Here is a 15,123-nt window from a genome sequence, read left to right on the forward strand (position 1 = left end):
TGGGGCCCTTCACCCTCACCCCTGAGCAGGTGAGTCATAACTGGGGCCCTTCACCCTCACCCCTGAGCAGGTGAGTCATAACTGGGGCCCTTCACCCTCACCCCTGAGCAGGTGAGTCATAACTGGGGCCCTTCACCCTCACCCCTGAGCAGGTGAGTCATAACTGGGGCCCTTCACCCTCACCCCTGAGCAGGTGAGTCATAACTGGGGCCCTTCACCCTCACCCCTGAGCTGGTGAGTCATACCTGGGGCCTTTCACCCTCACCCCTGAGCAGGTGAGTCATAACTGGGGCCCTTCACCCTCATCCCTGAGCAGGTGAGTCATCAGCAGCCTGATCGTGTTGCCCCCTTCCCCCAGATGGGGATCGGCCTGGTCAGCAACCTGATCGTGTTCCCCCCTTCCCCCAGATGGGGATCGGCCTGGTCAGCAACCTGATCGTGTTCCCCCCGTCGCTGCTGATCGTCTTCCTCTTCAGGAAGGCGCGGCCCCGCGTCCTTCGAGAGTCGCGCATCGACGCCGCCATCAAGAGGACCGTCAAAAGTGGGTCAAGAGTGGGTCAAGAGTGAGAGGTATGAGTGGGTCAAGAGTGAGGGGTATGAGTGGGGGCATGAGTAAGGAACATGAGTGGGAGAGAAGTTTGGGTAAGGGGCATGAGTGAGGGGGCAAAAATGAGGATGAGTAATCACAGCTTGTGAACAATGTGCGCGGCAGTGCAGTTTACTTACCAACTAATACGTCGAATACATAACACGTACATACTAAACATACAATAAAATATATGAAAAAACATTTAATTTTCTTAATGCAGCATGCATTGATATGATAAAGTGCTTTTCAACAGAACTGAACGCCAAAAAAATCGACAAGACGGGCACAGGATCTAAGGTCCCTGGGTCGTCCGGCGACAACATGAAGAAGTGAGTACTGCCAATATATGTACTCCAAATCCTCAGTATCCTTAGTACATGTTTTTTTCGTAGCAGTCCTAAGAGCAGGAGTGCCGCCTCTGTATTCCTCTGCCCTGAGCCCCGGTGGACTTGTTGTCCTCGCCGTGTCAGAGGCCAGTCTGTAATTACCGCGCACCTGCCCTCGGTTGTCCTCGCCGTGTCAGAGGCCAGTCTGTAATTACCGCACAACTGCCCTCAGTTGTCCTCGCCGTGTCAGAAGCCAGTCTGAAATTACCGCGCACCTGTCCTCAGTTGTCCTCGCCGTGTCAGGGGCCAGTCTGAAATTACCGCGCACCTGTCCTCAGTTGTCCTCGCCGTGTCAGAAGCCAGTCTGAAATTACCGCGCACCTGTCCTCAGTTGTCCTCGCCGTGTCAGAGGCCAGTCTGAAATTACCGCGCACCTGTCCTCAGTTGTCCTCGCCGTGTCAGGGGCCAGTCTGTAATTACCGCGCACCGGCCCTCAGTTGTCCTCGCCGTGTCAGAGGCCAGTCTGTAATTACCGCTCACCTGCTCTCAGTTGGGCGAGCTGATAACCTCAGTTTTGCCAGCTGATGCACGATGCTGTTGCTCGCTTCTTGCCACCGGTAGTGGTGCAGAGGCGGACAATCAGGGATTGTGCCCAGAAACACGTCCAGTCGTCTTTTGCAGGCCTTAAGAGTGAACTCCTCTTCTTTTAGCTCCTTTATCACGACGTTAAACAGCCTCGGTTCCTCTTCGGAAAGTGATCTTTTCGCAAAGATTTAAATGTGACCATAGCTCTGTTGCGTAACGTGGATATCAAGCACAGTCTCTCTCCTCTTGCTTTTTGGTATTCCACAATCCTGCAAGGTCTCAGTTTCGAATTTAGGTGCCACTACAATTATTATTTTGAATGTGTAGAAAAAGACACTCCTTTCCTCTCCTCTGTAATGAGTACAGACCTCTTCCCATTAGTCCAGCTTCCTCATCCCGATGATCCTGGACGTTATGGTTTGTTGGACCGCTACAAATTGCCGCACGCCTCCTAACGTGAACTGGGTTCATAGCTGGCAGCAGTATTTATGGAGAGGGAGCCCATGGGCTCAGAAGAATGTTATCATTCGGAACGCTTCTCTTATCCCGAAAGTCCGCTAGGTCCCCCCCAATGAGTCATGTGACAGCGCTGGTACTTCGAGTGTATACAGTGGGCACTAATGTATTATTATATAGTCAAGACTACAGTATAGCTTTGCCGAGAATACTCCCCTCACCTGCACCTTCCTTCACTCACCCTCTTCCTCACTCACACTCCCCCTTACCAACCACCAGGGTTGAGCGCAAGAAGAGGTTTACGCTACCATGGTGGTGCAGCCTGGTGGCGTGGGTGCTAGTGGCAGCGTGCCTGGTGGTGTCCGTGTTCTTCTTGTTCTCGTACGGCATCATGTTCGGTCAGAGCAAAGCCACCAAATGGATCACGAGCCTGGCCGTGTCATTCTTCTCCAGCGTCCTGCTCGTACAGCCCCTCAAGGTGGGTCACCAGCGTCCTGCTCGTACAGCCCCTCAAGGTGGGTCACCAGCGTCCTGCTCGTGCAGCCCCTCAAGGTGGGTCACCAGCGTCCTGCTCGTACAGCCCCTCAAGGTGAGTCACCAGCGTCAGCCCCTCAAGGTGGGTCACCAGCGTCCTGCTCGTGCAGCCCCTCAAGGTGGGTCACCAGCGTCCTGCTCGTACAGCCCCTCAAGGTGAGTCACCAGCGTCCTGCTCGCGCAGCCTCTCAAGGTGGGTCACCAGCGTCCTGCTCGTGCAGCCTCTCAAGGTGGGTCACCAGCGTCCTGCTCGTGCAGCCTCTCAAGGTGGGTCACCAGCGTCCTGCTCGTACAGCCCCTCAAAGTGGGTCACCAGCGTCCTGCTCGTGCAGCCCCTCAAGGTGGGTCACCAGCGTCACTTTCATTTTTTCTTCTATCACAAAGATTTTCCTAGTAATTATTTTGAATCTCAGTTATGCCGCCTACATTTTTCTCATCAAGTTGTTAAATCTTGCTGCTATCTCTTAGATATTCTGATCACGATTTTAAACCTCCCTTCCGTTGCTAATATTTTCCTCGTTACGATTTGAATCTCGCTTCTGTTCCTCAGATTTTCCTGATCACTATTTTCGTGAGCGCCGTGTGTAAGAAGACCGACCTGGACGAGGACGACGTGGAGGACGATGAGCTGAGCCCCGAGCTGGACGTGGACCATGAGTGGCTGCATGACCATCTTGGTGGGTTGACCATGAGTGGCTGCATGACCATGTTGGTGGGTTGACCATGAGTGGCTGCATGACCATGTTGGTGGGTTGACCATGAGTGACTGCATGACCATCTTGGTGGGTTGACCATGAATGGTAGCATCACTTTGTTGGTGGGTTGACCATGAGTGGCTGCATGACCATGTTGGTGGGTTGACCATGAATGGCTGCATGACCATTTTGGTGGGTTGACCATGAGAGGCTGCATGACCATGTTGGTGGGTTGACCATGAGAGGCTGCATGACCATGTTGGTGGGTTGACCATGAGTGACTGCATGACCATCTTGGTGGGTTGACCATGAATGGCTGCATGACCATCTTGGTGGGTTGACCATGAGAGGCTGCATGACCATCTTGGTGGGTTGACCATGAGAAGCTGCATGACCATGTTGGTGGGTTAACCATGAATGGCAGCATCACTATGTTGGTGGGTGAGGAACTGCTGATAAGTCGCTAATTATTGCTCGCTCATAAGCAGAGGTAGAAGCTGATATAACTTCGTTGTGTTAAACAGATAATTTCTCCTATGTCGCTTTATAGTGCGACTGCGGATTCACGATCAAAAGCTGTGCAGTATCCAAATTTCGTTTATTCATGCCCTATTGACCTGATACACGCCCCCAGGAGAGCGTCAGAAGTTGTACCACCGCAAGATTGACCCATCACTCATTGAGAAGCTGCGTAAGAAAAGACTCAACGAGAAGGAGATGTACGCCATCATCCTGGAGCTCCTGGTGTACGTTATATTCATCAGCGTCTTACTCAGCCTCACCTACAGCAACAGGTGAGTTGTGGTATTCAACAACGTTCATCTTTATTCCTGTTTTCCCGTTATCTCTTATGATACCTCCAGGTCTGTCACTGTTTACCCCTTTCCTGTCATCCCATGTGCCTCCTCCTCCTCGAACTGTTCTCCCCCATTCCTGTTGCCACTTATGCCTCCTCTCGGCTTGGAGCTGTTCTTCCCCGTTCCTGTTGCCACTTATGCCTCCCCTCGACCTGGAGCTGTTCTTTCCCGTTCCTGTTGCCACTTATGCCTTCTCTCGGCTTGGAGCTGTTTTTCCCCGTTCCTGTTGCCACTTATGCCTCCTCTCGGCTTGGAGCTGTTCTTCCACATTCCTGTTGCCACTTATGCCTCCCCTCGACTTGAAGCTGTTCTTCCCCGTTCCTGTTGCCAGTTATGCCTCCTCTCGGCTTGGAGCTGTTCTTCCCCGTTCCTGTTGCCACTTATGCCTCCTCTTGGCTTGGAGCTGTTTTTCCCCGTTCCTGTTGCCACTTATGCCTCCCCTCGGCCTGGATCTGTTCTTCCCCGTTCCTGTTGCCACTTATGCCTCCTCTGCTTGGAGCTGTTCTTCCCCGTTCCTGTTGCCACTTATGCCTCCTCTTGGCTTGGAGCTGTTTTTCCCCGTTCCTGTTGCCACTTATGCCTCCCCTCGGCCTGGATCTGTTCTTCCCCGTTCCTGTTGCCACTTATGCCTCCTCTCGTCTTGGAGCTGTTCTACCACGTTCCAGTTGCCACTTATGCCTCCTCTCGGCTTGGAGCTGTTCTTCCCCGTTTCTGTTGCCACTTATGCCTCCTCTCGGCTTCGAGCTGTTCTCCCACGTTCCTGTTGCCCCTTATGCCTCGTCTCGGTTTGGAGCTGTTCTCCCACGTCCCTGTTGTTACCAAAGTCCCCCGCTTTGCAGGGACCCGAACGCGTTTTTGCTGAGGGAGAACCTACGCCATTCGCTCATCCACGAGGGACGCTTGGACAACAAGGACTTCACTCAGGTGAGTCATGAGGCCCGCTGCGAAAGACTTCATTTAAGTCAGAATTCAGATACTAACTTACTCCCCTAAGATGGCGTCCTGTGGACGGGCTGACACCAATTTTCTCCCCCAAATTGGTGGCCTCTGTGTGGGCTGACCACGACTTACTCCCCTAAATGGGCGGCCTGTCTGCGGGATGACACTAACCTGCTCCCCCTGTGGGTGGGTTGACGCCAACATATTCCCTCAATGGGTCCATGGTTGAACTATATAAGGTTCACTCACGAGGATTTCCGTCTTTTAGTTCAGCTTTTTTGTTGCGTTACCAGGATCGAGAAACGTAAACAATCCCGTCATTCCCATAACGGATTGGTTGACTGGTCTGATTGCATTTCGGTGAATGGTTAATGCCCGTGACATCATGTAGTTAGTGACGTCACAGACGAATAACCAACTACATCCGCAAAAATGAGCTTCTCATGGGTCAACCTTATACTAGTTCAACCATGCAATGGGTCTGTCTGGCAGGTTACCAACACGGACAAACTCTGGGCGTACCTGCACTTTGGCTTCTTCCAATTCCTGCGCGCCGACAAGAGCTACAACGGTGCGTCGCCCTACCAACTCAAGGGCTTTATGAACGACCAAGTCAACAGGATCATGGGATACGCCACCATCAGGCAGATACGCGCTAAAAAATTTACCTGCTCGTAAGACCCTCGTTTGGTTACGTAAATCTTATATCTATACTAATGCACTTCAGATAAAAGCAAAACAGTGGAGTCGTAAATATATCTTATAGTTCTCTATGTGTTTGTTATTCTGCGGTGTTGAATTGAGCGGCTGAGGCAATGTTGAATACAACATCGACGAGTATAACATTGTAGAGTATTGCAGGGTAGCATGTAGCAGTGTAACAGTGTGAGCTTTCCTCAGGGTACCGCCTGAGATGCGCTCCATCACGCTGGAGTGCAGCGCCAACTCTGGTCTGGTCAACGAAGAGTCTACGAGCTACTGCGCCCACTGGCTGCTGCCCACCAACGATACCCGCGACACTGATGACTGCCAGGCAGACGAGTTCAGGTCAGTGTTCTGCTCCGATACTGCTGCTATCTTGCTTCAGCACTGCTCCGACGTTTCTGCTATCTTGCTCTAGCACTGTTTCGATCCTGCTGCCATCCTGCTCCCGCACTGCTCCAATACTTCTGCTATCTTGCTCCGGCACTGCTCCGATACTGCTGCTATCTTGCTCCAGCACTGTTCCGATACTGCTGCTATCTTACACCTGAAGTAATCCGATACTGCTGCTATCTTGCTCCAGCACTGCTCCGATACTGCTGCTATCTTGCCCCAGCACTGCTCCGATACTGCTGCTATCTTACTCCAGCACTGCTCCGATACTGCTGCTATCTTGCTCCAGCACTGCTCCGACATTGCTGCTGTCTTGCACCAGCACTGTTCCAATACAGCGGCTATCCTGCACCAGCACTACTGCGATTTTGCTCCTATACTGTTGTTATCCTGCTCCAATACTGCTGCTATTCTGCTCCAATACTGCTTTTTTTCTGCGCAAACGCTGCTCTGATATTGCTGCTATCTTTAGCTCATACTGCTCAAATACTGCTGCTTATCTGCTCTAACGCTGCTCCGATACTAATGCTATTATGATCTATAGCTGCTCCGATACTGCAGCATTCTAATCCAACAGTACATCAATCTGGCAGATATCCTGTATCGGTTTCTTCCTACCTAGCTTATATCCAACTACAACCCTGCTCATATACTGCAGCCATCCAGCTGTCAGCCTGCCCGTACACTGTCCCTACACTGCTCCAATAATGCAGAAACCCTGTTCTTAGTCTGCTCCTACCCAGCTGCCATCCGGCTATCTCCCTGCCCCTACACTGTTTCAATACTGCTGCTCCAATGCTCCAAACTAAAATGAACTAAAATTTGTGTCTGCATCAAGCAACACACGTACATACGTATCTCTGCTATTATTAAGTTCAGTATAATGGTTCGTAATTTAGCTTAGGCACTTTTCAGAGTTCGTACGTCATCTCTGCCGTATAATTTTTCCGCGTTAAAATTCGACCGGCTGCGATGCAAGATGTTGATCTGAATGCGAATCTGTTGCCAGGATCAATTTTTTATACGAATGTTCTATGGCTTACTATTATTGACGTTGTAGCATAAACTGCATATCTTCGAGTTAAAAATAGTAATAATATAAACAATAATAATACTAATAGTAATAATAATAATGATAATAATGATAATAATGTTGCATGGATCAATTTTTACATGAATATTTTTTGGCTTACAATTATTGACATTGCAGTATAAACTGCATATCTTCCAGTTAAAAATAGTAATAAAATTAATAATAATAATAATAATAGTAATAATAATGATAATAATGATAATAATGATAATAATTATAATAAAACCACTTCTCCAATGTTAGGTACGCTACCGCGACAGAACTGCGATCCCTACCAATCTGGGGTAAGCGTGACTGGTACGGAGGCGGTGGGTACGTGATCAGGCTACGTGCCAAGACCGACGTGCTTCTTGAACGTCTCACGTACCTCCAGCAGACGCACTGGATCGACCGCATGACGCGTGCTGTGCTCATTGAGTTCTCGACCTACAATGCCGGCGTGAGACGCGACGCTCATAGTATAGTATAGTATAGTATAGTATCTTCGGCATTAAATAAATAGGCCTGGATAGGCCTGTCGCCGATTCTTGTACTTTTCTTGACTAGACTGGCCTTACGGACGGTAGATTTAAAATCGCTTCTAGATATCAGTTGTTCCGTAGGGTACGAGGCATTTTAAGACTGAACATATGCTCATGCATGGCCTTGTCTAGTCTGTTCTTGAACGCGTTCATACTCGGAGCGTCAACAATATCTTCAGGGAGGCTGTTCCACATGTCAGTGACTCGAAGCGAGAAGAAATGTTGTCGCGTGGATAAGTTGAACCGCAGTTTTTTTAGTTTATAACTGTAGCCCCTGGTGTTGGTTCTTGTTTCAAATTCTATTAATCCTTCTGGGACCTCATCAGATGAATAATCATAGTTACTTCATCTATTATATCTATTATCATTCATTTCTATTGCGACGCTCATAAATGAATAATCTTAGTTCATTCATTTACTATATCTATTATCATTCATTTCTATTGCGACGCTCATAAATGAATAATCTTAGTTCATTCATTTATTATTATTCATTTCTACTACTTGTTTCGCCTTAATTTTTGTTAAGTTCATCTTGTATGAGGTATTTTTTTCATATCTCGTTTTCTTTACACCCTCTTACTTCGTTTTGTACGTCGTGTTATAAAAAATTTAGTAACGATTGTGATGACAATGACGGTTACCGAGAATGTAATTAGTTCAATTCTATTCTTTTCCTAATTTTTAATAGGTATGGAGACATATTTTCATGAATTCATACAAATATATTAATTATAAATAATATTAATATTAGGTAAAAATAAAGATTTGCACTATGTTTTGTTCCAGACAAACTTGTTCGGCGTGGCTACGCTGATAGCAGACTTCATCCCTGGTGGGGGCATCTTCCCCACGTATAGGTGAGGCTGGGGAACATGACTCAACATCTAACAACATTAATAAATATCTATGAACATTTAGAATATCAATGAACATTTAGAATATCTATGAACATTTAGAATATCTATGAACATTTAGAATATCTATGAACATTTAGAATATCTATGAACATTTATGCATTGAAATGATGCATTGTTACAGGTGAGGCTGGCAGAACATGACTCAACATCGAACAACATTAATGAATATCTATGAACATTTGTGAACTCTGCCAAACATTGCATTGTGTTGTCGATAACACATAATAATTAAGCAGACCTAAGTTGTGAAGTGACGTTGTCTTGTAATGTTCCTGCCTACCGCTGCGGTGATGAATATGATGATATGTACTTTTTGGAAGTTACATAAACACAATTAATGATATTGAAATTATTTTGATATGATGTTAAAATGACAACTATGACATCATTTGCATCTGGTGTAGCGCCGTGGGGCATTGAATAACTAAATTCACTCGATCTAACCCCAAGAGCCCCACTAGGCGCACGTACCCAAGACCCCATTTACCTAGCTAGCTCCACTAGTTCCCCGAGCCCCACTAAATCTACTTATCCCACTAACTTAGCTTCACTAGTCCCTCTAACCAATCTAGTAACCCACTAACTCTTCTAACGGTACTAATCTCACTAGCCCCACTGTCCCCACTAGCATCAATAGCCCCACAACCTTATTAACCCCACTAGCCCACTAGACCCTACTAGCTCCACTAACCTCATTAATCTCACTAACCCCAATGGCACCGCCAACCCAACTATCCCTCTAACCTCATTAACCTCATAACCTCATTAGCCTCATTAACCTCATAACCTCATAACCTCATAACCTCATTACCCTCATTAACCTCATTAACCTCATTAACCTCACAAGGGTTGACGGGGTACGGCTGCTGCAGCATCAGGGAGACTTCAACCTCTTCACGTACCTGATGGAGGCGAGCTTCGTGCTCTTCGTCGCGTACTTCACCGTCATGGAACTTCGTCTTCTCGTCCGCCTTAAGAAGAAGTACTTCGAGAACTATTGGTCCTACGTCGAGATAGGTCTCATCGTCGCGGGGTACTCTGCCATCGTCCTCTACGTGCTCAGGTACGCGTCCCCAGAGGTACTGGTACGTCCTGTACTGGTACGTCCTGAGGTACACGTCACCAGGGGTACTGGTACGTCGCCTTAAGAAGAAGTACTTCGAGAACTATTGGTCCTACGTCGAGATAGGCCTCATCGTCGCGGGGTACGCTGCCATCGTCCTCTACGTGCTCAGGTACACGTCACCAGGGGTACTGGTACGTCCTGTACTGATACTTCCTGTACTGGTACGTCCTGTACTGGTACGTCCTGAAGTAGACGTCACCAGGGGTAGTGGTATGTCCTCAGGTACACGTCACCAAGGGTACTGGTCCTACTAAGGTACACGTCACCAAGGGTACTGGCTCTACTAAGGTACACGTCACCAGGGTACTGGTCCTACTAAAGTACACGTCGCCAGGGGTACTGGTACGTCCTCAGGTACACGTCACCAGGGGTACTGGTACGTCCTCAGGTACACGTCACCAGGGGTACTGGTACGACCTCAGGTACACGTCACCAGGGGTACTGGTACGACCTCAGGTACACGTCACCAGGGGTACTGGTACGTTCTCAGGTACACGTCACCAGGGGTACTGGTACGTCCTCAGGTACACGTCACTAGAGGTACTGGTACGTCTTCAGGTACACGTCACCAGGGGTACTGGTACGTCTTCAGGTACACGTCACCAGGAGTACTGGTACGTCCTCAGGTACACGTCACCAGGAGTACTGGTACGTCCTCAGGTTCAATTAGAAGTGTAGGATTTCAAAATATCAATTAAACTGCACTGCTATGTTGCAGTTGAGCCAAAGTTGCAGATGCTAAACTCATAAGACCAATCTCTTCCTTGCATCAAGTCTTCCATAATTATTTTGTTTCACTACTCGACCGACGTAGTCACATGGAGTTTCGACTGAGAAATTAGCTCCGTTTGATTACATAGATTTCAGAAGTTTGATTCTGAATACCTTGGGTGCATAATACATTTCAACCACAGTAAAGGTAACTAGGGCGGTAGGTAACAGTAAAAATAACTAGATCCCGTTACCATTACAGCACTGGTTCACCTTAGCCCAGTTACCGCGATTACCCGTGACTCAGGTGTAGTGAGGGATTACCCTCACTACACAAGGGTTAAGTTACTCTCACATATGACTCAGGTTACCCTCACTACACAAGGGTTAACTCTCACATATATAACTCAAGTTACCCTCACTACACAAGGGTTAAGTTACCCTCACATCAGGTACCTGGAGACGGCCAAAGCGCTGGCCATCTTCAACGCGACGTGGGGTAACTCAGGTTACCCTCACTACACAAGGGTTAACTCTCACATATATAACTCAGGTTACCCCCACTACACAAGGGTTAACTCTCACATATATAACTCAGGTTACCCCCACTACACAAGGGTTAACTCTCACATATATAACTCAGGTTACCCCCACTACACAAGGGTTAACTCTCACATATATAACTCAGGTTACCCCCACTACACAAGGGTTAACTCTCACATATATAACTCAGGTTACCCCCACTACACAAGGGTTAACTCTCACATATATAACTCAGGTTACCCCCACTACACAAGGGTTAACTCTCACATATATAACTCAGGTTACCCCCACTACACAAGGGTTAACTCTCACATATATAACTCAGGTTACCCCCACTACACAAGGGTTAACTCTCACATATATAACTCAGGTTACCCCCACTACACAAGGGTTAACTCTCACATATATAACTCAGGTTACCCCCACTACACAAGGGTTAACTCTCACATATATAACTCAGGTTACCCCCACTACACAAGGGTTAACTCTCACATATATAACTCAGGTTACCCCCACTACACAAGGGTTAACTCTCACATATATAACTCAGGTTACCCCCACTACACAAGGGTTAACTCTCACATATATAACTCAGGTTACCCCCACTACACAAGGGTTAACTCTCACATATATAACTCAGGTTACCCCCACTACACAAGGGTTAACTCTCACATATATAACTCAGGTTACCCCCACTACACAAGGGTTAACTCTCACATATATAACTCAGGTTACCCCCACTACACAAGGGTTAACTCTCACATATATAACTCAGGTTACCCCCACTACACAAGGGTTAACTCTCACATATATAACTCAGGTTACCCCCACTACACAAGGGTTAACTCTCACATATATAACTCAGGTTACCCCCACTACACAAGGGTTAACTCTCACATATATAACTCAGGTTACCCCCACTACACAAGGGTTAACTCTCACATATATAACTCAGGTTACCCCCACTACACNTGGTGAGTATTGTGAGGGGTGGTGAGTATTGTGAGGGGTGGTGAGTATTGTGAGGGGTGGTGGGGTGAGATTGTGAGGGCTGGTGAGTATTGTAATGGTTGGTGAGTATTGGGACTATAGGCTAGAGTCAACATGAGTAAAAAATTAAGCAGCTCATCCATCTGTTCATCCACCTAATGATTCATCTAATGACGCACCTCCCCTCATCCATGCACCAATACATCTGATGGATGTAGGTAATCCATCACCCCTGTCCCCCACTTGTCCATCGACCTGTCCATCCACCTGTTTACCCACCCGTCCTTTCACCTATCCTTTCACCCGTCCACTCACCCTTGGCCCCCATCAGGCATCCTGTCGGCGACCCTAAGCAAGTGCTGGGACGATCTGAGCAGCTTCATGGTCGCCTTCCTCATCTGCTTCGGCGCCTTCGTCTTCCTCTTCTACATGATCCTGAACTGCGTGCTGACAGACTTCTCTGACATCGTCATCGCCGTGGAGACGTGCTTCAGCATGCTGCTGGGTGAGTGGCATGCTGCTGGGTGAGTGGCCTGAACTGCGTGCTCACTGACTTCTCTGACATCGTCATCGCCGTGGAGACGTGCTTCAGCATGCTGCTGGGTGAGTGGCATGCTGCTGGGTGAGTGGCATGCTGCTGGGTGAGTGACATGCTGCTGGGTGAGTGGCATGCTGCTGGGTGAGTGGCATGCTGATGGGTGAGTGGCCTGAACTGCGTGCTCACTGACTTCTCTGACATCGTCATCGCCGTGGAGACGTGCTTCAGCATGCTACTGGTTGAGTGGCATGCATCAGCATAGTCTGAACCACCGATAACACTGATAAGTAAGTCTGTGGCCAACACAAATGCAGTTAACACCTCAGCCGAGACTGTAATGGTACGACACGGAGACTTAAGGTGCACTGGGGCCATACTTTCAAAACTCGCTAAGTGAACTCTATTTTCTCTAACGTTCAAAATTCGCTAAGTGAACGTAAGTACTTACGCTCTATTTTCTTGTCTATGATTGGTGGATTTTGCTAGAAAGGCTGCCAATGATTGGCTGATGAACTTACGATCTCTTAACTTTTTTTAAAGTATAGGCCCTGATATCGGGACGAAACATGTACATAAATTGTGATATATTATCTCTTGATTGTCAGTACAAGGACATTGTACTTGTCAGCACAAAGATATTGTACTTATGTTTTTCTTAACTTTTCGAACAGATAATGAAGTTGGCTAAAAAATTGTGCAATGAAATTATAATTAATTTTTTGGCTTTTTTCTCTGGTTGTGAACTATCTTTATTGGCGAATTAAAAACAATAAAAATAAAGGAATTTATAATATATGAAAATTCAATTAAATTTTAACTTTATTGTTATTTAATAATTGTGATATGTCAATGTTATGAGTATTAAGATTATTTAGTTGCTTAAATCGCAAATTTATCAGGAATTTAAAAGCAAAGAAAATCATCTAATATTTCACCATTTCTTATAAGAGAAAACGTTTAGGAGTCTAGCTCCATCGTCAGTTTGACGACGAAAATCGTCAAAACTTTTTGACGATTTTCTTTGCTTTTAAATTCCTGGGGCCATACTTTCAAAACTCGGTAAGTGAACGTAAGTACTTACGCTCTATTTTCTTGTCTATGATTGGTGGATTTTGCTTGAAAGGCCGTCAATGATTGGCTGATGAACTTACGATCACTTAACTTTCTTTGAAAGTATAGGGCCTGGTGCTTTACTTTCAAAACTCGCTAAGTGAACGTAAATACTTACGCTCTATTTTCTTGTCTATGATTGGTGGATTTTTCTTGAAAGGCCGTCAATGATTGGCTGATGAACTTACGTTCACTTAACTTTTTTGATAGTATAGGCCCTGGTCAATGTTAATAATCAGGGGCCATACTTTCAAAAAAAAGTTAAGATATCGTAAGTTCATCAGCCAATCATTGACGGCCTTTCAAGCAAAATCCACCAATCATAGACAAGAAAATAGAGCGTAAGTACTTACGTTCACTTAGCGAGTTTTGAGAGTATGGCTCCTGGTCAATGTTATTAATGAGGCAACCATTACATGTACAGGAAAGTTCGACTTCGATGAGATGAAGGAAGCGAACGCGTTCGTGCCGATGCTGTTCTTCGTGTTCGTCATGACGAACTCCGTGGTGCTTATCAACCTGCTATTCACCATCATCATACAGGCCTTCGAGCTGGTGAGGGATGGTGATAATGGTGGTGGTGGTGGTGCTCATCAACCTGCTCTTCACCATCATCATTCAGGCCTTCGAGCTGGTGAGGGATGGTGATAGTGGTGGTGGTGGTGGTGGTGGTGGTGCTCATCAACTTGCTATTCACCATCATCATACAGGCCTTCGAGCTGGTGAGGGATAGTGATAGTGGTGGTGGTGGTGGTGGTGGTGGTGGTGGTGNCACTACATGTACAGGAAAGTTCGACTTCGATGAGATGAAGGAAGCGAACGCGTTCGTGCCGATGCTGTTCTTCGTGTTCGTCATGACGAACTCCGTGGTGCTTATCAACCTGCTATTCACCATCATCATACAGGCCTTCGAGCTGGTGAGGGATGGTGATAATGGTGGTGGTGGTGGTGCTTATCAACCTGCTGTTCACCATCATCATTCAGGCCTTCGAGCTGGTGAGGGATGGTGATAGTGGTGGGGGTGGTGGTGGTGGTGGTGGTGGTAGTGGTGCTTATCAACCTGCTCTTCACCATCATCATCCAGGCCTTCGAGCTGGTGAGGGATAGTGATAGTGGTGGGGGTGATAGTGGTGATAGTGAGGGTGGTGATAGTGATGATGATAGTGATGATGATGGCCTCACGTACCCCCATTACCCCGCAGGTGAAGCATGACCTCCACATGCAGCCCAACGAGTACGAGATTGTGGACTTTGTGTGGCAGACCGTGAAGACCACACTGGGTCTGCAGACCAAGGAGAGGATGGAGGCCCTGCAGACCACGTCCACCGTGCCTGAGGACTTCGATGAGACGGACAAGCTGGAGGTCTCCCAGCTGCCCGACAAGATGGACAAGTGAGTGGACGGATGGACAAGTGAGTGGACGGATGGACAAGTAAGTGGACGGATGGACAAGTAAGTGGACGGATGGACAAGTGAGTGGACGGATGGACAAGT

At 47.4% G+C, this 15,123-nt stretch overlaps 1 protein-coding gene across 1 annotated transcript in view; it reads left to right on the plus strand.

Annotated features, from left to right (window-relative positions):
• Window positions 1–408: 408 nt before the first annotated feature.
• The window catches only part of LOC108680604, a gene marked incomplete at its 5' end in the record, with an annotated part of 17,451 nt that continues 2,736 nt past the window's right edge, over window positions 409–15,123 (plus strand). The window contains 15 exon segments of the mRNA XM_047885015.1: window positions 409–541; window positions 843–918; window positions 2,236–2,434; window positions 3,041–3,167; window positions 3,820–3,979; window positions 4,882–4,966; window positions 5,474–5,655; window positions 5,882–6,028; window positions 7,413–7,608; window positions 8,480–8,550; window positions 9,458–9,673; window positions 10,900–11,945; window positions 12,312–12,485; window positions 14,053–14,183; window positions 14,831–15,021. Coding sequence (XP_047740971.1) covers window positions 409–541; window positions 843–918; window positions 2,236–2,434; window positions 3,041–3,167; window positions 3,820–3,979; window positions 4,882–4,966; window positions 5,474–5,655; window positions 5,882–6,028; window positions 7,413–7,608; window positions 8,480–8,550; window positions 9,458–9,673; window positions 10,900–11,945; window positions 12,312–12,485; window positions 14,053–14,183; window positions 14,831–15,021 — 3,134 coding nt within the window.

This window comes from Hyalella azteca, unplaced genomic scaffold, assembly GCF_000764305.2.
Source record: "Hyalella azteca isolate HAZT.00-mixed unplaced genomic scaffold, Hazt_2.0.2 contig16716, whole genome shotgun sequence".
Taxonomy (NCBI): domain Eukaryota; kingdom Metazoa; phylum Arthropoda; class Malacostraca; order Amphipoda; family Hyalellidae; genus Hyalella; species Hyalella azteca.